Raw genomic sequence first — 24,506 nt, forward strand, 5'->3', positions numbered from 1 at the left:
ATGAGCACTGAGAGGGGCGAGCTGGTCATCATTGATACCTGCTACACTACAGTCCACACACTGGGCAGGAAAAATGAGGCAAGCCGGCTGCGCTACATGCAGAAAGATGGCAGCTTCCCTGTGGTTTTCCAGAAGGCCCCTGGACAATGGAGCCTGTACCTGATAGACATCTTCACCACTCTTGTGGAGATCCGCTGGAGGGTGATGCTCCTTATCTTTTCCCTCTCTTACATTCTCTCTTGGCTCTTTTTTGGTCTCTGTTATTGGCTCATTGCGTATGTACATGGGGACGTTGACGATGCACAACACACAACATGCGTAGACAATGTGCGCGGCTTTACTGGAGCCTTTATGTTTTCAATGGAGACCCAGGCGACTATTGGCTACGGCTTCAGGGGGATGACTGAGAACTGTATCGTGGCCATTATTTTGGTGACGGTTCAAGATGTATTTAGCTGCCTCCTTGACACCATCATCATTGGTATTGTTGTTGCTAAAATGGCATCTGCTCGTAAGAGATCTCAGACGGTTGGTTTTAGCAGCTGTGCAGTGGTCAACCTGCGAGATGGGGTTCTGTGTCTGTCTTGGCGACTTGGGGACTTCAGGGGCAATCACATCCTGGAGGGTGTTGCCAGGGCCATGTTAGTCCGCTATGTGAAACAGCCACTTGGGTCTATTGTGATATCATACCAGGACCTGCACATCCAGAATCGAGACATTGTGCTCGCCACACCAGTCACCATTATCCACAAGCTGGAACCTAGCAGTCCCCTCTACCTCCTCGGCCCTGACGACCTGCTGGGGGACGACTTTGAGCTGGTGGTGTCTTTCACCTATACCGGTGACTCTACAGGAATGCTCCACCAGACTCGAACCTCCTACACACCAGCAGACATCCGCTGGGGCCAGCGCTTCCAGGACATGCTGAAAATGGACAAGAGGCACTACAAGGTGGACTATGCTCTGTTCAACGTGACCACGTGGGTGCCGGTGCCCCTGCTCAGTGCAGAGCAGTTGCACAGGAGGGGTAGCCCTGTAGAGGGCAGTCAGTCCCGCAGTGCTCTCTTTGCTTCAAATAAGAGAAACGGACACACTTGCAAAGTGAATTCTGACAACACTGAAGAGGTGATGCAGCAAACCTGCTTGTAGGGTGGACTTGTGATGGACAGTGTGATGAAATGCTCTTGTATATGTTTGAATGTGACTTATAGTGTTTATACGTTTTTTAATGCTTTAGATGAATAATAATAATAATAATAATAATAATAATAATAATAATACACTAACAGTTAATAAAAGTTTCCCTTGTAAAACTCTGAAACATGAATTATAGTCAAACACATTATGTGATGCCAGCACTTGTGTGAGTTTATCCTCTTTGTAGCTTTACACCGCCACCTTGTGTTCACTGAGCGCACTCAATATCACTCCAGCACTGGTGATTATTTAAAAAAATCACAGATATCACAATAAAAGTAGGCCCTACTCCACACTACTCTCAGTATATTTGCTTGATTTGTTGACAGAAAAGGACAAACACGTGACACAAACTCCAATTTTACATCAAACTATTACAAATCACATGCAGTTTTGTAGCGACTCTGGAGATGCTTTGCACTAAATGTGACACTGACGCTTGTTTCCTGTTAGAACGTCATGTTTTCAGCCTCCCTTTGAGAAATGGGAGTTTGACTCCCCTCTCTAGCACTCTCTATCACAGACAGATGTAAACCCTCCATGTGGGCTCTATGGCTCAGCCCAAACAGCCGCTGCAGCTTTCTATTGGCCGCCTCTGACACAGGGGCGGGGACAGGCACACGTGTTTTTAAAGTCTGTCTTTGCAACGACAAACGTCTTCTTCAGTATTGCTGGAGAGGGTTATGGCAGAATTTGAAGAGCAAGACGGGAAGCTAGGTGAACATAATAACAGAGCATCAAAAATAAAAGGTACGCAGTGTGCATATGTGGCGCATATGGGACTTATTACAACAAGGAAACGGCAAATTTGCACCGCAAGGACCAACAGGTAGGTGTAATAAGCTATTACAAGAGTGATGTGGAGTGAGAAATATAGCTGCACTCTGCAAAATATTGTATACTGTATAGTCTCACTGCAAAATGGTAAAACTGAAGTCCTGTAACAATATTAAAAATAATAAAGGAATTCCGGATTATTATTATTATTATTATTATTATTATTATTATTATTATTATTATTAGGCTATTCACATAATCATGCTGCTTTTTCTGCCCTTGGATATTGCAGGATGTAGACTGGATGATCTGTATTGCCCCCTTTCCTTAATTTGAACTAAACTCTGTAGCACATGATGTCTGTGCATGAGCTGAATTTTATAAAACTACATTAAACCTGTTGAGTAAAAATTCTATATCTGACTTTATTACAAATATGTGAAATTAGGCTACTGTTTAAGGCTTCTCTTATACAAATGATAGGTGTTGTAAAAGCTTAAAACAAAAGATGCTGAATGATTGGCCATAGTTATTGATTGGTGTCATCAGCTTTATGTAACCAGTTTCCATCTGCCTCAGCTGTTGGCTCTAATTGAAAACACATGCAAAGCAAACAATCACAGGTTGTGCAGCCTTTTGAAGCTGTGGTCTGTCACCACGTACCAACCTGCAGTAATGAGTGTGGTATAATTGAGCAGTTAAAAGCTCAGTGACAGAGAACCTGTTTGCAATGAGATGTGTGATGAACTAAGTGTCAGTGCATCAAAACCACAAAAGTTAGAAATTTGATTCGCACTGGGGGTCTACGACCTGTGTCAAAAATGTATTCACTTTTACACAAATGCCTTCCTTCTGATGTTTACATCTCTCTAATGATGTAGTCTGAACTATGTACATTTTAGGCTTTTGTGCTGTCTGGTGTTTGCCTTGATTCATTGCCACGACAGAATAAAAGAGACCCCACTTAAACAAAAAAGTAACTGAATGGCCAGCATTTTCACGAGGTAAACTGGATATTATACTTAATAATAATAATAATAATAATAATAATAATAATAATAATAATTCAACATAAACATTTGGCATCATTTGATTTGTAAACAAATGGAGCCCCATATTCCGAATAGTGTGCGTGACAGGTTGCTATTTCTAGTCGACCCAGCAGCAGTGACATCATTAGTTGAGAAAAACAAAGATGACGCAGAAGAATTTAGGACCCCATCCTGCACATCTTATCCCACATGACTTGATCACTTTCAGAGCAGTTTAACACACACACACACACACACACACACACACACACACACACACACACACACACACACACACACACACACACACACACACACACACACAATTAGATAATGGAATTAAACAAAAAATGGCCCAAGTCAACAAAAAAGTTTCCTTTTTGACATTTGTGCTGTGTTTTAAACATTATATCAAATACATTTTATCTAGAATATTCACTGGAAATGTCCCCTAGACTTTATGGATCTTTAAACTTTGACACAATTGTGACCCTCTGATGGGACCGTTTCAAAACTGGAGTTGGGGATTTATTTTTGGCACTAGCACAGCATGTCTGGCTGACCATGGCCTTTTGTAGCCTGTGGTGTTGCATTTTAATGGACCTCTCAGGCCACACACACCAAGTCAATAGCTTTTCTAATTTAGTTGTCCTCATTGCTCTATTACATATGATGCAAGGTTACTGTTGGTTTCAGAGAAAGAGACCCATCCTCTCTGAAATGCTGCAAGGTTCATTGAATCTTGTTCCATGATGTAGTGGTGCAAACTGTAGTTGTGAATTTGTTTTGGCTATGCGTGTGCATGTGTTATTTGAAACTGTACACTTACTGAATACCATTAGATGTAATCATTACTGATCGTGCCGTACTGTTCAAATGCATGCAACAAAACTTTATGCATTGCTTTCTCACTTCTGACTGTGCAAAATTTAGAGACACATCTGCACAGAGCTGCTACTTTTTCCAGTGGCTCACTGGATTACCATGAACTTGCTCTGTAATTTGACTCAGATCCCTGGACTGATCTGCCTAATTACAGTTATACTTACATTAAGCAGGGTAAAAATCCTATCCCACATTATCAGCTATCTAAGTGCTTGAATAATATTGTTTAATCTACTACTTATAATGCATGTACAATGCATTCCCTGTGCTTTCTGACTGCATTGCATACACGATTTGTATATTGTCTGTGTAATGCAATGCAGTCAGAAAGCACAGGGAATGCATTATAAGTAGTAGATTAAACAATGCCGCTAACTTTGAGTGTACTCTGCATTATTTAGACAGCAGGTAACCACATACACTGATCTTTGCTCTGGATCCTTTCAATAACTTTAATAACTTTCTCTCTCTGTGTAATTTCCACAGCCCACTTCACTGATGAGGTCCAAAGCAGCCGTCAGATAGGAGTGACCTGCCCTCACCAAAAGTGCACAGCACGCCAGCAGAAGAACGGGCCTGCTCTCCCCTGTTCCCTGCAAGATCCAATCCTGTTGTCCACGTTTTCTGCTTGAGTTTGTCCCCGGGATCATTTAAAACTGTTTCTCCAACGCTTCTACCAAAAACTTAGACTGTTTTCCAAAGCAGAATCGGCCCAGCCCTCCCAGGCGGAAGTAATGGGGAGTGTGCGAAGCCACCGTTACAGCATTGTGTCCTCTGAAGAAGACGGCATGAAGCTGGCCACTATTGCCGTTCCGAATGGCTACGGAAACGGCAATGTCAACAAGGTGCACACACAGCGCAAACATCAGAGCCGCTTCGTCAGGAAGGATGGCCACTGCAATGTGCAGTTTATCAATATGAGTGAGAAAGGCCAGCGGTACCTGGCAGATATCTTCACCACCTGCGTGGACATCCGCTGGCGCTGGATGCTGCTCGTATTCTGCCTTTCCTTCCTGCTGTCATGGTTATTTTTTGGCTTTGTCTTCTGGGTAGTGGCCCTCTGTTACGGAGACTTAGAGAATGAGACTCAGATGTGTGTTTCCAATGTAGACAGCTTCACCGCTGCCTTCTTGTTTTCAGTGGAGACCCAAACCACTATTGGCTATGGTTATCGCTATGTGACGGAGGAGTGCCCCGTTGCCGTCTTTGTGGTCGTCTTCCAAAGCATTGTGGGCTGCATCATCGATGCTTTCATTATCGGTGCTGTCATGGCCAAGATGGCCAAGCCCAAAAAGAGGAACGAGACCCTGGTGTTTAGCCATTATGCTGCAGTGGCCATGAGGGATGGTAAACTTTGCCTGATGTGGCGTGTGGGGAACCTAAGGAAGAGTCACCTGGTGGAGGCCCATGTCAGGGCCCAGCTACTCAAGTCTCGCACCACCGCCGAGGGAGAGTTCATACCTCTAGATCAGGTAGACATTGACGTAGGCTTTGATAGTGGCATTGACAGAATCTTCCTGGTGTCTCCTATCACCATTGTGCATGAGATTGATGAGGACAGCCCGTTCTATGAGATGAGCAAACAGGAGTTGGAGACGTCAGAGTTTGAGATCGTGGTGATTCTGGAGGGCATGGTGGAGGCTACAGCCATGACCACTCAGTGTCGGAGCTCCTACGTGGCCAGCGAGATCCTCTGGGGCTACCGCTTTGAGCCGGTGCTCTTTGAAGAAAAGAACTACTACAAAGTGGACTACTCTCGCTTTGAAAACACGTATGAGGTACCCAGCACACCCAACTGTAGTGCCAGGGAACTAGCCGAGAAGAAATCCAGCGCAGCCAGCTCGAGGAACTCCTTTTGCTACGAGAACGAAGTGGCTCTCGAAAAAGTCGAGATGGAGGAGGAGTTTGAGGAGGAGGAAAACAGGGAGGTGAGGGGTGTTAAGGCCGCTGCACTCGAGGACACAAACACAGATGTGGTGTCAGAGACTGAATGCAATGTGGATTCTTTGCCTTTAGAATCAAGGCCTTTGACAGCAGAATCACAAATATGACTGCAGGGTTAAAAGAAGGGTTAAAAACTACTTCAGTGTATGTTAAAACTATTGCATTTGATCCTGTTGTTTATAATGCATGACAGTTTGTGAAAAAAATGTGATTTGAGTATGAAGTTCTCTTTGCAGATGATCACGCACAAGACACCATGGGAATCCAGACATGATATATTTTTTATGGTGATAAATGAACTGGTTGCATGGAGCTATAGAGATAAAATGAGTTGGATGCCTTCACTTACACACTGTGCAGTCTGCCCTACTTATTTAGTAGAATAGCCAATTGGGTTCTGAAAAAAATATTGTTTCCTAGAATAATACAGTCTCTAATTTATTAAGTGCATACTCCCAGTTTGCACATTTTGCATTGAACATGCTGGGAATAATAGGTATTTTTTTTAGGCCTAAACATCCCATAAGGTTGTAAATGGCTAAAATAAGTATTTATTTATATTACATTTAAAAAAAAAGAGATTTGTTTTGAAATGCTGACGGCATTTGAACTTCAAGAATCTTGTTTTAAAGACTACTAAAAACATTTTGACCAGTTAAACAACCTGCACAAAGGCTACTGTTTGTTAATGAGCTGGTCTCTTAGCAAAGTATATTTACTGTCCTCTTCAGTGTGGTGGTCTTGGTGTGGCTCGCCTCGCACAGATTACGAGCACAAGTACATTGTGCTCCACAGGCCCATCATTGTCTACGTATAGCATCTTTTGCAATGTGTGCCTTAACAAAAGTCTCAGTTCCGGTGGAGGCACACACTGCAATAGATGTTACAGGAAGAAGGGGATTCCCTGTGCACTATACTGCCACTCCTTGCTGGTATTCATGTTCTAATGGTCAGTGGTAGAACGTGACAGGAAGCTCAACCCTGAGCCAAGGTTATGAATGTTGATGATAAGTGCTGCTAAGTTACATATTGTATGTTTAGAGGGAAACCCACGAGCCAAAATGTATTATTTGTCTTTTGAAGTATCCATTTTGAAGATTGCAAATGCAGCCTATAATGTTATTTATAGATATAGACCAGCATGATTCTGTCAGTGTGTTTTCCAAAGCTTTAGCGCACTTTTTTCCTCACCAGAGAATTTGTTATTTCTGAACAAACCCTTGCTTTCTTAAGATCACGTCTGATTGATATTTCAGTCACACAATGTAGCACACTTGACTTCAGTCTTACACAAGATTGAGCTTTCATGTTTTTTAACTGTAATTGTGACACATTCATGCTTGGATCAGTGGAAGCCAGGACACTGTACTGCTTCTAGTAAGTATTATTTAAACTCATTTTTAAAAACATTTTACATTTAAACATTTGATCTGTTCTCACATTGACACTTCTCCTGTCTTAGGTCTTTATTTTTCTACCAGGGTCATCTTCCCACCTTCCTGCACAAACCAGAGACTGTACAGATTTTTTTTTTAATCTTTTGTAAATTATAATGCAAATACTGTATATTGATATTGCAATTGGTGAAAAAAGTTTGACCTTTTTTCAATAAAAATGTGGTAACAAAAACATTATGAAGTTGCATTGATTGTAAACCACATATCAGTTTCAGCGGACGATACTGTGTGCGTATGAGCTTTTAACTTATTAACAATGATAAGCCATCCTTCTATGTTGCATCCGCAGTCTACTGTGTAAGAATTTTCCAAGGATTTGTATTTTGACCCAAAATGTGTGACATCTGGAGGCCGGCTCGACTGTTTTAGCTGTGCTCCTCTAATTTGGAGCTGCGGCCCAAATTCCAGGCTGCTAGATGTCAGAGCTCACACCATCACTTACTATTATTCACCAAACTGACTCATTCTAGTTCTGTGAAAGCCCACAGAGACTCCATGCTATATCAGTCAGCTCCACTGGAAGTCATTTTTAGTGACAGCAATGGAAAGTACGCCTCATTCGCTTTTCCCAATCTCTTTCAGTAAACTGTGGAAAATAAGTGTATTTGCACCACTAGGTGTCTTGAGGAATGGTGGCAATGTGTAGAATTAGTAGGAGTATATACTGTAGAATTCATATTCCTCAAAGCCACAAAAGTCAAACATCATCCGTCCTGATGTTTATAAATCCAAATATGCTCACTTTTATTTTTTGATTTTCAATAGAAATGATAACTTAAAGGTGATCTGTCTTCAAAACCACATATTGTGTAATACACCAGCATTGTGTGATCACCCACAAGCTCCTCTAATGCACAAAACACTGTTAAACAACATATATGATCGATATGGTTGTTTCAGAGATGAGTGGGTAGGTTTGCAATATGACATATCCGTCAGCAAATTTAGTCAGTGTCCATCTACAGCTGCATTCTGCCAGCATGAGACGTAGTCGAGGGATCTATTGATCAGACACATCCGCAGGGAGGCAGTGAGCCGATTTGATTTGGTTCTACATAGGAAGTGTGTGCTGCCTAAGGGTTATTTCCACATTAGCCAATGAAACTACCACAAAGCTCTGGCTTAGAGTGAAAATGGGGACTCTCCCTTTTCTGTTTAATAAAAGAAATTTCAATTAATTGTCACCAAGTCAGTCTGTCATTGGCTAATTGTTAAAGCTGAAGATTTTCTTTTTTGCGGTGAGGTACGTTACATGAAAAAGTTAGCATATAGTTCCACCTACACTTTAAAAAAAATCTCAGCAACATCACACCTAAACTCCTGGAGCCTCTGAGGTGTTGTTTAACTGAACGAGCTGGTCAGTCTGTGCCGGGTGCACTTTGTAAAAGAAATTGACAGCCAGCGTTGGCCAGAGAGCTCCTGTCAATGATGCTGATGACGTCTTTCTGGCGAATTACCCTGAACCGGCGTATTACCAACAGGCTGATCAGCTTGACCTTAAGATCAGATGGATAAATATAAACATAATCAATTCATCAGCAGAGCAAAGAAACACATAGTTTTGTTTTATGCTAATAATAAGGTCACAGTTTCAGAATTTTGGATGGAAAAACATGTAGGCAAGTGGACATATTCCATGCTCCAGACCTCGACATGAAGCGATAAAACCTAAAGATATGACCAGTGGTAATGTAGCATGTGTCCTCTTGTTACTCCTTGTAAAAGCCTAGAAACACCCCTGGTTTATCTCAGTGACTGTCACTTAGATACAGTTTATACACATAATTTTAGAGAGTGTTAAAATCACAGGCATATTTATCGCTGAAGAGGAAGTATGTGTAGTCTGGACAAAGTCTTTCCTGAACATATTTAGAAAGGGTCTTATATCAGAAATATATCTGACTTTAATCTTATGTGGGGCACATCCACAGCCTGCAACATTATAAATAGCTATAACTACGTGTTTGGCCTAAATTCATTTCTTGTGTGTGCCGCTGAGGTCAGAAAACTATATCTGTCAGAAATAGGAGTGTATACCCCTGTCCCACTGTCAGTCATCTAGGTCATAAGATATCAAGTAGAAGTAAATCAAAGGCAGCTGGACTAAAATGATGTAATTAAACTTCAGTACATGACTGAACTACAGAATAAGCAGGTTTATTCCATCATTACAGACTTTGTTTCCAGCCATCTGACTGATGTGACGTCTTGTTACACTCAGCCTCGCCATTGTTTTTTAATTCCGAGAAAGCGGCGTGATAATCTTGATGTTAAAGGAAAGCTGTAGTAGCAATGATGTTCACAAACTGTAACCATTCAGTCAAAATGACTTACAACCTCAACAAATCTGGAAGTGGGACAAACCTGCAAACTTTTCTCAGAGGATGAAAGCAAAGGCAAGTCTGAGGGATGTGCTTGACCTTGGATATGACAAGCATAGATCTCTTGCAACATGTTCTCTCCATGACCAGGTCATAATTAATGGACTTATGAAGCCTGTGATCTGATACAGTCAGGTCACTTCTTTAGCATTTTTTTTATTAAAGGGGTGAGAGAATGATTATATAGGGTATTTCACATTGTTCCTTATGGTCTCCTAATGGGGTATGTAACATTGGTTGGGCTGAAAATGCCCTGGTTGATATTATATTGGCCCTTATGCATCCCTGTGTTTTGGCCCTATTTGTAACAAGAGCTTTTCTTCCAAATATGGTATGCTCATGAATATTTAGATGAGCTGCGCGCTGATTAGTTGAGCGAATTGCCATACGCACACATTAGAGACGCGCGCTGATTGGTTGAGCGAATCACCATACACACACATTAGAGACGCGCACTGATTGGTTGAGCGAATCCACAATACACACACATTAGAGAAGCGACATAATCTCATATTTCAGACACTGCAATGTTTCGTTACCAAATTCACTTCTGAGACTATTTTAAGCGAGATATCAACTATATAAAGCTCAAATATGGGCTGTTTTACGAAAATGTATTGCTAATTGCAAACGTGTCGGACTTTAGGAGCTCCCCACAGTCTGATGAAAATAACTATAATATATTTACAGTTTGAATTTCGTCACGCCACTTATATAACATCTACCCCAATGTCTTATAAAGCTAACCGTTGTGTCCGATTTGATTTTAAGGCATGTCTATGAACGTGAGGCGTCTTGTTAGGATGAGCAGCTGCTAGCTATATGTCCCATTCAATACAATGGGGAAATATCGCAGCTAGCTAGCTACACTTTCGGCATAACTATAGTAGTTATAGTTAGTTATAGTTTGAATTTCGTCACGGAAGGTTCCCCAAGGTCTTACAAAGCTTAGCTAACACTTGTCCGATTTTGGATTTCTATTGAATGCATTTTTGTGAATGTCAGAGGTCTCGTTAGGAGGAGGCTAGCTAGCTAGCTCTCATTGATGGACTCCAGCTCACCGCGGGCTCTATCAATGAGACTCGCGGACAAGAGGCATTTATTTCCCCGATTGTTTGTTTAAATAACTCAACACACATATCCATTATAAGATTAACTGGAACCTGCGGGCTGCGGTAAGAGGCGTAACAAGCTCGCTAACCTCGCTCTCAGTCACTCACCGGCCGGCCGGTAGCAGGAAGAGGGGAGGGAGAACAGCAAGCTGCAGGCCCTGGAGCTCTGTCAGGGCAGCGGCGTTTGCAGTCACCCAGAAAAGGGTAAGTTTGCGCGGGTATTGAGCACCGGGCCACCGGCCAAGCTCAATCGAGCTCACAGCAGGCCGGGGTCTGTGACGGAGGACAGGCAGGGCGGCGATGTAGCAACCCAGGCAGCACCAGCCGCTGAACTCCGACACACAGTCGGACAGAATTTGCAATTAGCCATCCATTTTCGGAAAACGGCCCATATTTGAGCTTTACATAGTTGATTTTTCGCATAAAAAAGTTTCAGAAGTGAATTTTGTAATGGAATAGCAGAGGTCTGCGTGACCTAGATTCAGAAGACTACCTGATCTCAGGTCAGTTGTGTAGCCTATGTAAATGTTGGGGCGGGACTGTTCTCTTAATACACCCATGGGCTGACAAAGTTACAGGTCTTGGGAGGTTGACGTCAACTTCCAGCTTTGTTGATATTCGCCCGTTTTCAGCAGCAGTTTCAAAATATGAGATTTTCATAGTAAAGGGGTGTCAATGGGATTTTGAGCTTCTATGTATGTCCTATTTACCCACCGAACTGTCGTTATTAAACTATGACAGGGTAAAATCGGTTTTGCATTCTATCACCCCTTTAAGCATTTGGTACCACCTTGGTCGAGGTTCCAAGTAAGCTGAGCCGATACTAAAAGGTACAGTTAAAACACTGCAGACCACTAATGGGAGAGAGAATCGTCACAAGCCTGACACATGACATCCTGCACAAGCCCACCAATTTTAAATAGCTAAGCGACCATCATTAGCAACCACAATTCTTTTATTCACTCACCCCAGAATTTAAAGAACACAACGATGTCATACACTACATACACTAGGCCGTACATTGGCAAAGTGCAGACTAAGTTGCAGACGAAAGGAATATATAATATAAAATCACCATAACACATCTTTCTAGAGTGCAATGGGATTAAAATAGGAAAGGCAATTGCATAAGAACTCTGGCGGGTCTGACGGTGCAGCCGAGACCTGCTGTCCAATGCAGCCAGCCATTCAGTCAGTCAGTGATGGCAGATGAGGACTGGCAGGGGGAAAAACGGCACACTAATACTCACCTGTCGTTTACTGCAGCTTCAAGGGTGATCATGTTGCTATCCATCTCATGAGACATAGCCAACTAGTACACAAAGGTCATGTACAATATGTGGTTGATGTCTATTCCAATACCTCATGTGCATTTTTGAGTGTTTGATGAGATTTTGCAAATAAAAAACTTCCCTTTTGTTGTAAACTTACATATTTCTGAGCAATTAATAAATTCAACACATAAAAATTAAGTGACGAATCCTAATTAAAAGGTCATTTTTTGGACGATGTTTTACAGTACAACTTTAAACAGGGCTGGAGTATCAGATCACAAAATGTGTTTCACTAAACAGCCAACAGCTGACACATTTGCTTGAACCTTCTGCTGTTGTGTTTGTGTGAAGGGGGTTCCTGGTTAGAGGCAGCGAAACCCCTGTAGTGATCATCAAGTTGTTCTAACTCCCAACTCTTCAACATAATGACCGTGCGTTCATGGACATCAGAAAAACATTTTTCCGAGTGAAAACATCACCATTCACGTCACTTCCTCTGGGAATCAGAGGTGGGAAACTCGGGCTGAATTTTGCTAACCGAGTTTCCCAGTTGGTGACGCGTTGTTGACAACTGACGTTTGATGTAGGCGACTTTGGTTCACTGAACATATTTCAATGACAATAAACTGTTTATTGTGGACAAATGCCTCTGCCAAGAAACAGAAACGCTGCTGTATCTGTAACTCGTCTATTCATGCCGCTGACCACGGTGGATATGACACATGCGTTTGGTGTGGGAGATCTGGGTTCAGTTCCCACTGCGATACATCAACCAATGTGTCCCTGAGCAAGACACTTTACCCATAGTTGCTCCAGAGGCGTGCAGCCTCTGACATATATAGCAATTGTAAGTCACTTTGGATAAAAGCGTCAGCTAAATGACATGTAATGTAATGTTCTGGCTCAGGCTCCTCTGACCTTGACAATTACATCCAGTGCCAGGAAACAAAAGTGATACCTACTTTATGCTCATTGTTGGCTCTTGACCAGTGGCAACTTGTACTGAAAGGACTTGGCTCTGTTTGGTGTTGCACTTTATTGCCTATAATGGAGGTGCATCAGTGAGTGAGCCACAACAGTAAACACAAAGCCTCCCTGACTTCCATTTATAATGGCTGCCTACATCATAACAAGGCCCTGCAGGCAATGTGAATCCACTAAAACTCAGTAACATTCTTCCACTTCTTTCTGAGATTTGTTATTTTATTATTGTTCCGTCCGTTATCCTGCCGGGGTCTTTGCCGAGTCTCCCCTCAAATTAACAAAACTCAATGAGTGAAGTCTGGAAAGTAACGATGAAATATAAAAAGTCTTTCCAAAACATGGGCAATTTCAAGGATGGAGAATTTAAAAGACAGGGGATACTTGAGAAGGGCAGTTTTATGAGGACAGCTGAGGAGAGAGGGATACCTCTGGGCTGTGGCACATCAGCCCCCTCAGGACGAAGCAGCTAAAAGAGCCAAGAAAGGCCCACAGCCAGGGTTACTATAACGATATCTGGGTAACCTGCGACGTCATCTCCAGTGCGGATCCCTCTGTAGGAGAGAGAGAGAGAGAGAGAGAGAGAGAGAGAGAGAGAGAAAGAGAGAGAGAGAGAGAGTAAGTAACTTGGAATCAAACTCTTGTTGTTTGTTCAGTGTCCAAAAATAGATGAGGATTATCATAGTATGAGATGTTTGATTATTTTAGGGCTCATATTGGCAAGCAAATGGGAATTAATATATGTTACCCCCTTTAACTGTAACGGTTACAGCTTTTATTTGCTTTTATTTACTTGTAATGAAACAATATAATATTTAAATGTGGTCATTTCATGTATTGTATCAGAGTTAGCTGGCAGCAGATTTTCATCTGCAGGTCACAGTCAAATTCTGAAAATCCTGATGATGTCTGTAGATTAAAGAACATGGTCTAGACTTGCTCTATATGAAAATTGTCATGAGATATCAGCTGTTGTTGTGATTTGGCTCTATATAAATACAATTGACTTGACTTGATTGACCAGGCAGGCGGAGTGCTTCTTTTTGTCCAACACTTTGGTTTATAACTAGGGTTGGGCATCGAGAACCAATTCCTACTTGGAATCGTTTCAAAAATTACGATTCCATCAAAATCGTTTCTTTATTGGAATCGTTTGGAGGATTTGGTTTCAAATATGATCATGGGTTCCAAATTTAACATGCGCAAGTTTTGGTTTCCGTAGCGGCCAGGCGCTTGTTGTGTTGCAGCCATGGAGCACAGTAAGCGGTGCTCTAGCGTGGCTTTATTTTACATTGAAAAAGCCCCGTCAAACTGCAACCCACCTTTGAATCAAAATAAAACTTTCCTCTTATTTGTGAAATAAGCATGTGACCCGTTTCAACTTCACCACTCAAAGAATCGGAATCGAGAACAGATAAGAATCGGAATCGAAAGGAAGAATCGTAATTGGAATCAGAATCGTTAAAATCTAAACAATGCCCAACCCTATTTATAAACATTAATACTAATTTTGCATTTGATTGTAGCCACCTAGTTAACGATATACATGTATGTCCTTTCTTGTTAAACATGTTTCTAGGGTCAATTTGTGCATGGGGGTTTAACATACTGTGCATTCTTACTGCAGAGAAAATGTTGGTTTGTGTGCATGGATGTTTGATGCAGCTTGGTAGCTGCTTTTGCATTTAAATCACCCTGGACGTCTGCTAACGTCAGGTAGAAATGGTGTCAAAGATACAGATCAGATCCCTGTCAAGAACGAGGATAGCTGTCTCATACTGTAACTGTTAATCATAGGAGAGGAAGTAGGAATTACAGAAACACACACACACACACACAAACACACACACGCACACAGAATCGGGGCACAAGGCAAAGTGAATGTGATCATCGTCCTCCCCAATTTAGATTTAATTCACACAGAACAAGATTAAAGGATCCAATCAGTGGTGACATTGAGCCGGGCATGCAGAGGAATGGGACACCGGGGAGGACTAATCATGCCTACTGCTCTGCTCTACTGCGGCAAGCCAATCAAATCCCCGCCAGATGAAGCAGATGGTTGATATCATCTTTTCCCATTTCTACGTGTACGTGAGATTATCTCCTCGGCTTCAGCCCTCACGGGTGGTTGTTTACAGCGACAGTGGCCTTTCTGCCGTCCGTCTGCGGGATGCTGATGCTAAGTTTCCCATGGTGTCAAGCTACCTGAGACCCAAAATGCGCAGGCAGGGATGGGGTCTATGATGTTCCCAGTGTGGTGCAGTGAACATCACATCCTGTGTTGTATCTGTGACCTTCAAAACCCCATGAACAGGACACTGACAATAATAGGGAATTTCCATTTTCTAAATTTCTTGTGTTGAGAAAACATAAAAAGTTGGACACTGCATTATTCTATAAAAAAAATAAGTTTATTTTTAAACTGTTAATAAGCAAGCAGCTACTTCATTCTAAAAATAACCAGCAATTTCTTCAGTCTGCTCAGAATGCAATTTCTCCCAACTAGAAGATTATTCCTTACGTCACAACACAATTTTCTCTCCTGTCCTGAGATTACAGAGGCGGCTTATGCTTGGCTTAAGCAGGTCTGCCACAAGGAAAACAATACAGCAGAAGCTCCGCAGGAGATGACCTCTGATAAAGAGAGAGAGAGAGAGAGAGAGAGAGAGAGAGAGAGAGAGAAATGGACAAAGGTTGACCTGATGAGTAATTTGTCCTCCAAGGGCAAGGATCAAGATCAAAGACACGGTTTTATGTCACTCCACATTATTATTATTATCAATCTCGTCATCTTTAATGCAATGCGATGGCTCTGCAATATATGGCTAAATCAGCGCCTAATAGAGCAACTATTTTTAAACAAGTGTAATTTACAACACTGACACATGCACTTCTGGAACAGCAAACACATACTCCTGGTGTGATGCCAAAGAAAGTACTGGTTCTCCAGTGTGGTCTAATTAATGCAACGTACAAGAACCACAAGTGTAATAGAAGCCATCTGTACTCTAGTAGAGCACTGAAAACAGTGAACGTTTTCCATGTACACCGAGAGGAACAGGTAACAGGAGAAGAGTGGCGTGCCACTTTAGGATGTCCTTGTGGCAGAAAGAGGGCTCAGTGTTACACCTGTGGGCTCAGGTAATGAATGTTGTGTATATCTCTTGAATTTCCTGGTCACTTACAACACCGGACGAGCAGCACAAGGACCTGCCGAGTAAAAGTCAAGCTGCTGATATCAAGACAGGAAGAATTACACAAGTGTCAGGCCAAAATTTTTGTTTAAATCATGCTCTCGCCATGCTGTGGCTTTGTGAGCATGTTGTGCATGTGATGCTCTGCACTGTTTTGCCAACTTAAAAGATTACTTTAAAAAAGAGACACAGCATACAACATCATCCCTTTCCCAGAAGCCAGGATTGTTTGTCATTTAGATATTGGCGGACTTGGAAATAATCTGGAAACAAGTCAAATGCTTTGCCAAATCTATTTTAGGGACAATACATCATCCCATTCATGAGCGACAATTACTTTCCATCGCTAATCGGAAAAAGGTGAATGGGGGCATGTTGTGGGATATGGGCACTAATCACTCCCCAGTGGATCTTGTAAGACTTGGAGCAGGACCGGCTGGTTGGCATTGTTCCTGCAAGTGAATCATATGATTGAAAAATAGACCTTTCACTACTACAACATGGAACTTAATCCTCAACATACTGCACACCTGCCTCCATCACTGTGTTACTCTATAGTCCACTTTAGGCACACTTAGGCATCTTTAAAAGCTTTAAACCATTCCATTTTGTTGAATACAAAATAGTTGACAATCTGACATGACTGCATCTTTCAGCGTCTCTTGCTACAATATGATGCAAACATATTGTAAGGGTGGCTGTATAAAAAGACACAATCCCCAGAGGAACTATAAAGTGATAGTTTCATGATCAGATTAGGCTTCATTCACATTCAGAAGACTAGAAGACGTTTAGGCCTGTATATAACTAAGCCCCAGCGGTCTGAAGCTTTTTAAGTCCTGGTTGTTTTGCATTGACTTGCACAGACTTGCAGCGAGGCAGCCTTGATGAGAAGCATCTCTCTACACTCACTCTCACTGGGGACAAGCATGTTTCCATTGGACCAGCTGGGCTCTGAACTCATGAGCTGGCCAGGTTAGGGGGTCACCGCTCTGTGCTTCTCCTGTCTTCTGCTACCAGCTTCTCTCCTGACCATGAGAAACCAGAAGCAATGTGATGGCAACAAAGAAAAACACTTATTTGATGACCTCACTACAGTGTCAACAGCAACAGCTGTGCAGAGGCTGAATAATTACTGTGTACACTTAAAGTAATCTGTCCTGGAGAGAGATCCTTTCAACTGAATATGACAACTGCCGTCAATAAAAGCAGATCAATTAAAATATAATCTGGCTGAAAAACATTTCCAGAAATCTGAGCACCTGTATGTTTTGACCATTGCTGAAGATCCCTACATGAATCTGCTTGATTGTTTTTTGTTATAAAAATTCAGAAATTCATCAAGTATCACAGTAAATAGGATACTGAACAGGTCAGTAAGAGTCTCTTTTACTGCAATGTTAAAAAAGATTCTCACATATCTCCTTGTTACAAAAGGTGACTCATAGCAAGTGATAACATGATAATTAGATAAACAGCTATTGTAGACATGCTAGTAGCATGTAAACTAACATTTGCTAGCCCTAAAAAGTATAGTTTAGACAGCTGACGTTGCTAGCATGTTGATGTTTAGCATATTGTTTTCCATTGTCATCATCTTAGTTTAGCATGTCTGTTACAGTGCAAAGTATTTTGGCTTAAAGGGACAGTTCATCCCAAAATCAAAAAAAAACATTTTTCCTCCTACCTGTATTGCTATTTATCAGTCTAGATTGTTTTGGTGTGGGTTGCCCAGTGTTGGAGATATCGGCCGTAGAGATGTCTGCCTTCTCTCGAATATAATGGTTAGATGGCACTCGAAAACTCAACAGTAATGTCACTTTTCAGAAATCATAACCTGTTACTCAAGATAACCCACAGACCTGATTGTGAGCAGTTTCATGTAGGAACTATTTTCTTTCAACCTGACTACTCCCGCCAACTGTATCACTGCGCAGAAGGAAGTGTAGGCTACTCATGGACGAGCTGTAACTGTAGCTAACCCATACTGCTAGCTCACCTGAGCTATAGCTAACATTATAGCTCAGCCGAGGAGGACGCCAATGTTTACATATTGCGCTTTCACGAGCGTCAGACTCTCGTAGCCTAGCTATATGACTTGAAATTTGGACTGAGATGGCACTAGACCTAGTTGGAGGATCACATAGGCCTAGTATTCTAGTAGCCTAATTTCATCATGAGGCAAAAAAGTCTTTACCACATTTCATGGCAATCCATCTAACAGTTGTTGAGGTATTTCAGTCTGAGCTAAAGTGAACTGACAGACTGACATTCCCATCCCAAGAGCCACATCGCTAGTGTGGTTCAAAAGTTTAAAAAAAGCTGTCTATGTGCAGGCCACAGTCGTGATGCAGGCTCCAAAAACTCTTGCGTTCATTTCATTTAGAATATTTTCGTAGTTGGAGTAGTAGTCTGAGTGGTGTGAGCCGTCTCTCTGCTCATTTGCCTGCCTGCCAACCACCACAAAACTGGTACATCAATAGATGTTTGTCACTAATGCTGGAGGTCATCAATCGAAACACAGAAGCACATTTATGTAATCAGGCAGATGGGAGATGTGAGGTCAAAAAAAGAAAGAAATCCTTATCTCCTTTAGATCTGTCTGAAAACAACCACGGGGCACAAAACCGGTATGTATCAAATTCCAGTGAGAAAAAACTAATTGAGTAAATACTCATCAATGTTATTTGAGATTGATCAGATTTGGATGGTAAGGGCTCTGCCTTCAGCTGTGGTTTGACAGGAAAGGGTGCCCTGCCTTGCTGCAGCTGTTCCACTTGTTGACATCGGCCCACTGCACTTCTTCTCTGGCAGTGATATTACATTTCACCTTCTTTGGTTTTCGCGGGTTTTAAAATAGTCCAACTTTTCCGAATCATGCAGTAAACAACACACGTCCTCCTTGTCCAGCCTGCAGTAATGTAATCCTTCATAGCAGCAATCTTACCGGCTATTGCTGATATATATATATATTGATGGTCTCTATAAATGTTTCATACTGTGGCTTAAGTGTGTTTATTTCCCATGAGGAGTCATCACTTGATCACTTGACTAAACATAATTAAAGTCAGGAGGGTTTCTTAAATGCTAAGCAGGGCAGGCGCTGCCAGATGCACACCTGTTTTGCATCTTGGGAGTCAGTTAATTTACTGAAGCCATAAACTGGCACAATACATAGAGCTGAAAAAGGATTTTAGAAAGTGTGCCCATTCAACAGAGTTGCATCTGTGTCAGGAAAGAGTACACAGAACATCTCTCACATTTGCCAGTTTGGTTAAATATGTTATCATCTGCTTTTTATGAGAAGCGCTGATCGCAAATATATGCTTAAATATCGCAACATCTGCTTATTCACACACACACACACACACACGCACGCACAGACACACTTCGTCAGTCTGCACATATGAAACACACAAAAGGCAGATAGATCTCATCTCAGGCTTTGCTTCGGCATTGGGATTTGTGATGGATGCTTTGCCACCAGTGCTTCGGGGGTTAAAGTTAGGACATGATTTTAATCCAGGCTCAACAATCAAATCTGTTTAGGTATCACCTTCAGCACAAGAGGGAAGAACTATCGTCTACAGAGGGATTGTTTCAGCACACACCAGTAAAGTGAAACTGCTGTATTGGATTGTAAGGGTGTAATACTAGAGTGCTGTATTTCCAGTGAGTTTAGACTACTTTGAGAAGGCAGTTAGAGTTTGGGGATATCAATTTGAAGCAAACAATCCTCTCAAGCTACCAAGGTTAAGGAATCTCTCTCAAGCAGGTGCTACTCATTATCCAAGATGCCCTTTACTGCTTCCATCTAATGCTTAATCCAGCTTTGGCCTCATATTTGATACGCAGTACCGTGACGTCGTATCTGATGCAATGTATGAGCTGTATCATAACTGTAATCCTCGTTGCCAACTAAGAAGTCTCAGAGCCATTCCCGAGCCGGTTTTTAGTCCCAAAGATGTCACCAAAATGTAATTATGTAATTGCCTCATCCTGAACAAGTCCCTCTGAGACATTTTCTTTTCTGCAACAGAGTTTTATTAATGGACTAGATCACTGAATCCTTTGAATCCCGAGAGTACAGCACTGCCCTGAAGGTTTTTGATAGAAGGAAGGAAGTTTACGTCCAACATTGCAGAAGTACACTTTAAGTTATACTAGCATCAGCATTATAGCATTGTATTAAAACATACTTATATTTAAACCTGTGCATTATGTTAACTGGTTGCAGCACTTACCCTTCAAACAATCACCTAAATTACTGAGGGGACTGAACATCCATGTCCTCTTTTATCTCATTCATTTCATTTTATTCCAATTTCAGCCAAATTTTCCATTTAAAATCTGGAGAATTTATTGCAGTAATAAAAATTTTACCAAATAGCGAGATGCTGGTGATATCAAGATGTCTTGCTGTAGAAACAAACCAGGTGGAAGAAGTACTCAGATATTTTACATAAGTAAAAGTTGCAATACCACAGTGTAAATTTACTCTGTTACAAGCAAAGGTCCTGCATTCATAGTCTTACTTAAGTAAAAGTACTATCATCAAAATATACTTAAAGTACCAAAAGTAAAAGTACTCATTATGCATATTGGCCCATTTCAGAAAAATATACATAATATCAATGGATTACAATGGGTGATGCTTCAATGTGTATGCATCACTAATGTTGCAACTGGTAAAGGTGGGACTAATTTCTAAATTTTTTTATATACTGTGAGTTAGTTTAATCCATAATAAGATGTCATAATTTATTAGTTGATGAATACTGTTTATTAATAATCAGAATCTGCAAAGTAACTAATGGAGAAATAAATGTAATCTAATCTTCCAAAATGTAGTGGAGTAGATGTAAAAGCAGCATTTATTGGAAATACTCAAGTAAAGCACAGTCCCTCAAAATTGTACTTCAGTCCATCACTTGAGTAAATACTTTCCAACACTGGAAACAAAACACACCTTTCTCCACATTCCCTAACGAAAATGTTGCCAATTGCATGGTTATATAAGGGCTGGCTCCCTGAATCCAATTTCAAATACAAATGTTCATGATGCTCTCTCCAATGACAAAAATATAATTAAACATTTTTGGTGATCATTGTCGAGCCAAGTTAAGCATACTCATTTTGAGGTGCAGTATATATTTAAACAAAGTAGGCCTGATTTTATTAACACATATTTTATCCTAACCCCATTTGCAAAAATGACAGGATGGCTGCTTAAGGACGAATGCTTGCAAAAGAGTTCTGACATAACATTTGATCTAGGTTATACAAAATGTGCATGTTTGCATGTATGTGTAGAGATCAGACATACTTTTGACTGTAAAGAGGCTACTCAAGGCTAATAACTAAACCTGTCATGTCTGTCCGAGTCCATGTCAACACTCACTCCCCCTCCCTCCCTCCACCCCTCCCAGACCCAGACTTAACGTTGCAATAGGAGCCCATCTATAGTAGCGCATGTTGCATAAAGTTGTGCAGTGTAAGCACAGGGTCTAAAAAGACCTTGTAATGCCTCTAGAAGAGAAACTTACACAATGTTTGTAGGTCTGCCATCTAAGGGCACGGTGAGGGCCACGTTTTCCTTGGCAAGGAATGGATAGACAGAGGGGCAGGGGATACTGATTCATTGGGGGTCGATTAGGGATGATGTCCCAAGTGCGCCCACAACTTGTCCATTTAAAACTCACAATACACAATTATTATAATTGGCACATCACAGTCATCATGGGGATGATTGTATGGAACATTGTGTGGCACTCTAATGAGATGTTCGGTGGTGTGCAAACGCTGCCACACTGTATTTTCATCTCCAGAACCCAAGCAGGTCAGGAGATCGTGAGATCTGGCAGAAGATTAACGAAATAACTCCAAAATGGAGTGCACATACTTAACATGTCTTGTCTGGCACTCATCTGTCCATCTGTAGGTCCCTTGGGGCAACAGCAAACAGAGTTCCCAAACTTCACTGAGCAAAAAATAGGCATACATTTAATCACTTGCTCTTCTTTGTTAGATCAGACCTCCTTAAGAAAAAAAAAACACAGTAAAGGCTGAGCAGAAAGGAAGAAGCAAAGCCCTGGCTTGCGTCACTAGCTACCTAAATCGTGGGAGCTGCTAAACGTCAAAAGTGTGTGATAACTAGCCACAGTATCAGTATCTCCATCTCTTATGCACCTGTTTAAGGCTGGAAACACACTAAAAACAGCTGTCCTTCTGGTATTGCACTACACTCTTGGGATACATGACTGTCCACTGGGATTTCACTTTTTGGCTGTTAAAAATATGGAATACATAATACTATAACTCAAAAATGTATAGCAAGTCTAACATATTCCATAAAATTTGCCTATTTTCAAGAAGAGGGTATTGAGAAAACTAGTTATTGTTCTGTAGCATATGTTCTGCAACTACATGGGTTTCCTTAAGCAGTATTAAAATATCAAAAGTAAACATAAACATGCTACTGTGAATATTATGTTATATATCACCTTAAGTTAAAGTACCTCTAGTTCATACTTAAGCATAGTACTTGAGTAAATAGCTACATTCACATGTCTACACATGTCTTGCATTTCAAACATTTGTTTGTTATTATGTACAAAACAAGCCACAATTATCCAACCATTCAATTTCACTGCTACCCTGCTGAGTTCTTAAAATGCCCATTTGCATTACAGAGAGGTTGTGATTCACTTCTGCATCACAGTCCCCATTGAAATGAGCTGGGACAGTAATTCAACTGGATGTTGCCTATTTTTCTCCCTCACACGCCGATCTTTTGAGCAGCATTATGCAATCCCTCATCATCAAAGGCCTTTTTTCCTAAAAAGAGTGTCTTTAGTTTGGCTGGCAAACCACTCATCTGCACAACGCTGGACCACTGCCTGCAGTCTATGGCATTGAGTTTTCTCATCCTGGCATGAAGTCATGGGTCTTTGACAGACACACTCAGAGCAGAGTAGTCTGCTCAATGTGAGCTTTTGTTAACCTCCGTTGTTAACATTCACAGCAAAAAAGCACTCAGAAAGAGCCATCAAAATGAGATTCTTCTTTCTATTCATCACATATCCTGAAGAACCACAACTTGCCAAGAAGTGTGTGTTCACTTCTGTGTACTTACATAAGGGGTGTTGACAACAGACATACTGTGATGTAAAAAGCTAATTAATTGTTTAATTTGAAAACCTAGTTCAGGCTACATAACTGCAGAGGGTAAAGGTTATGTATCCACCCAACAAGAGGGCTTAACTTCCCATGACCATGTACCGATGCCAGGTGTACCATTTCCATCTCAATTGCTTCAATTACACTTTCATTATACGATACCTTCTTTACAGTATCACATGTGAGAGGATGAAAAACATGGTCTTGCTGACAAGACGGGAGAAAAGTGAGAGTTGGAGACTGCTGCGAGTAGAAACCCAAAGACTTGGCTTCTTCTTATCAGCTGGATCAGTCAGCTTGAGTATCTCTCGTCTCGATTAAAGCGGCGGTTGCAGGAATGAGAGTCTTAAAGTGGAACTGTTATTAACATGGAAGTATGAATTAAGTGGGTCAACTAAACAACACCCATGTAGAAAAGAGAACAATTTCAAAATAAGCCCCTTCAAAATTAAACAGAAAATATTTTAGATATGAGCTTTATTTTGCTTCAAACAATCAAATTGGGTTTTCTTGATGGCTGGCTTGGCTGCACTTAGATAAGATTTCAAATAAGTCAGGATGTCGAGCTACAGGATGAAACATTTAAATTAATGTAGTGGTATTCTTATTTCTAGATAACAAAACTTCACACAGGTTATACCTGTATAGAGCCTTGACCAACAAGGTTTTGAATCAGTTAACTTCCTAAAACAGCTGGGCGCTGTGGTTTATAGCACACGTAACTCAAACAGGAGTGGATGGTGTATTTGGAATGAAAACGGCCCTGCATTTGTGTTGGTGGGGGTATGTTGCTTCAGGTACCAGTGAGATGAAATACAATCCAAGATGTTCAAGAAGTGGCTTCATGACTTTGAAAGCTTTCAGATGTTAAAACACTGCATGTATATGACTCTAACATGTTATTACAATTCTGGAAAATTATCACTGTGGTAATATTTCATTATTTTATCACAATGATTGTGAGTTAAAGATTAGAAATTGTTTATATATTTCATTGTTGGTTTTGGTCTTTTAATGGCAATAAGAAAAATATAGAAAATAGCCAGCCTTATCCTTTAAACTTAGACGGTGTAATCTCTGCATTATCCACA

At 41.2% G+C, this 24,506-nt stretch overlaps 2 protein-coding genes across 3 annotated transcripts; both read left to right on the forward strand.

Annotated features, from left to right (window-relative positions):
* LOC114569434 (inward rectifier potassium channel 16) lies at window positions 1-1,149 on the forward strand. Its single transcript, XM_028599248.1, has one exon. It carries the CDS (start codon window positions 1-3, stop codon window positions 1,147-1,149), a length of 1,149 nt encoding a protein of 382 aa, XP_028455049.1.
* Window positions 1,150-1,836: 687 nt separating this feature from the next.
* Window positions 1,837-7,346, forward strand: LOC114569504 (inward rectifier potassium channel 2). Of its 2 annotated transcripts, none has more exons than XM_028599358.1 (2): window positions 1,837-2,026; window positions 4,377-7,346. In XM_028599358.1, the coding sequence occupies exon 2, from the start codon at window positions 4,625-4,627 to the stop codon at window positions 5,939-5,941; it is 1,317 nt and encodes a 438-aa protein (XP_028455159.1). In that variant the 5' UTR covers window positions 1,837-2,026; window positions 4,377-4,624; the 3' UTR covers window positions 5,942-7,346. The 2 variants fall into 2 exon arrangements, with proteins under 2 accessions (XP_028455159.1, XP_028455160.1); XM_028599359.1 differs by having other exon boundaries at window positions 1,837-1,947.
* The last annotated feature ends 17,160 nt before the right edge of the window (window positions 7,347-24,506 follow it).

This window comes from Perca flavescens, chromosome 15 (assembly GCF_004354835.1).
Source record: "Perca flavescens isolate YP-PL-M2 chromosome 15, PFLA_1.0, whole genome shotgun sequence".
NCBI lineage: Eukaryota > Metazoa > Chordata > Actinopteri > Perciformes > Percidae > Perca > Perca flavescens.